Source organism: Antrostomus carolinensis, unplaced genomic scaffold (assembly GCF_000700745.2).
Source record: "Antrostomus carolinensis isolate BGI_N321 unplaced genomic scaffold, ASM70074v2 scaffold38307, whole genome shotgun sequence".
Lineage (NCBI taxonomy): Eukaryota > Metazoa > Chordata > Aves > Caprimulgiformes > Caprimulgidae > Antrostomus > Antrostomus carolinensis.
Window position 1 is genome coordinate 2,335 of NW_010328746.1, and position 1,656 is coordinate 3,990.

General features: G+C 51.6%; 1 protein-coding gene across 1 annotated transcript; it reads right to left on the reverse strand.

Moving 5' to 3' along the window:
* Positions 1-542: 542 nt before the first annotated feature.
* On the reverse strand, positions 543-1,173 carry SPR (sepiapterin reductase; the record flags this gene model as incomplete). The annotated part of the gene is made up of 2 exons (XM_010172342.1): positions 543-733; positions 883-1,173. Coding segments are annotated over 2 exons (482 nt in total), but the record flags the coding sequence as incomplete, so codon positions are not given.
* Between the last annotated feature and the right edge of the window lie 483 nt (positions 1,174-1,656).

Consider the following 1,656-nt stretch of genomic DNA (forward strand, 5'->3'; position numbering starts at 1 on the left):
CTTTAAGCCTCCATACCCATTCCCTTGGAAAAGCCACCTCTGCTCCCAGCAGCTGAGGAATCCCTGCTCCTGCCAGGGCGGACCCAGGAGAGCTCAGTGCTACAGGCAGTGACTGTCCCCCATCCCCATCAGGGAGTTAGGAGTATTTAAAAGGCACCCAGAGGTCTTCTCTTGAAAGCTGCACAGCACCCAGGACTCAAGTAAGGTCACCAAACATGCTGGAGGAACCCAAGACACAGTTTGGTGGAGAGAAGCAGAAAGCAAAGGAGGAATCATGGAAACATGGACTGGTTTGGGTTGAAGGGACCTTTAAGATCATCCAGTTCCAACCCCCCTGCCAGCAGCAGGGACACCTTCCACTAGACCAGGTTGCTCAAAGCCTCATCCAACCTGGCTGCCAACACTTCCAGGGAGGGGGCATCCACAACTTCCTTGGGCAACCTGTTCCAGTGTCTGACCACCCTCACAGTGAAGAACTTCTTCCTAATATCTAATCTAGGAAGAAGTTCTTCTAGGAAGGTGAGGGTGGAAGTGAGAATAACTCAGATGTTGTAGAAATCCACGTGAGCACCAGAGCAGAAGGTGTCCTCCTCCAGGAGATCCACCAGCTTCTGGGCTGAGACAGAGCAGTCTATCAGCTGCCCGCTCTCCTGAAGGCTTTGGAAATACTGACGCATCTCAGGGTCTCCAGTCTTAGTCCGGGCCAAGAGCTGCATGTCCGTGTCCAGAGGACCTGGGGAAAAAGCATCAAAAAAGAAATTACACGAGGAGAACGCAATATCTGGAGGTCATTTTCCCCTCTGTACCTGGCTCAACTGCAAGAATCTTCTATCCACAAAGCCAGGAGAAAATTAATAGCAATTAATGAGCTCCCCTCCTCACCTGGGGCGTAGTTGAGCACACGGACATCAGGTTCCTCAAGTGCCAGCACCTGGAACATCATGTCCCGAGAAGCTTTCCCACTGCAGTACAGAGCCCAGTTCTTGAAGGGCTTCAAGGCACAGAGTGAGGAGATGTTCACCACGGTCCTGCTTGAGCCAGGCCGCTTCCCAAAGGCTTGCAGGGCGGTGGAGGTGAGGCAAAGCGCCGAGGTGACGTTGAAAGCAAAGTAGGTGTTGATCTCATCTGGGTCAGTGAGATCGAGGAAGGATTTGGAGATGTCTCCCAGGGAACCTAGGAAGGAAGGATAAATGAGTTTAGAGGAGATAAAGATGGGCTCAAGGCCACAGCAGATCCCTTTTGCTCCTACATTTCCAACTGCAGACAAAAGGGAGCAGCTTTGCTGGTCCAGTCTCTAGGAGGGTCTCACAGCAGAGCGAGGAGCTCAGCACAACCCGGTTCTGCTCAATGCTGTTGGGTCACCTGCTGAATCAACAGTGGGGACAGGGGACACAGAAACCCAGAACTGCCCAGATTGGAAAAGACCTTTGAGATCATCGAGTTCAACCATGAACCCAACACTGACAAGTCCCCTATGACTAACCCATGTCCCTCAGCACTGTGTCTACACGACTCTTCAATCCCTCCAGGGATGGGGACTCCACCACTGCCCTGGGCAACCCCTTCCAATGCCTCACAACCCTTGCAGCAAAGAAATTCTTCCTCACATCTTCACATCTAACCTATGAAGGTTAGAAACACTTCATAAAAAAATAT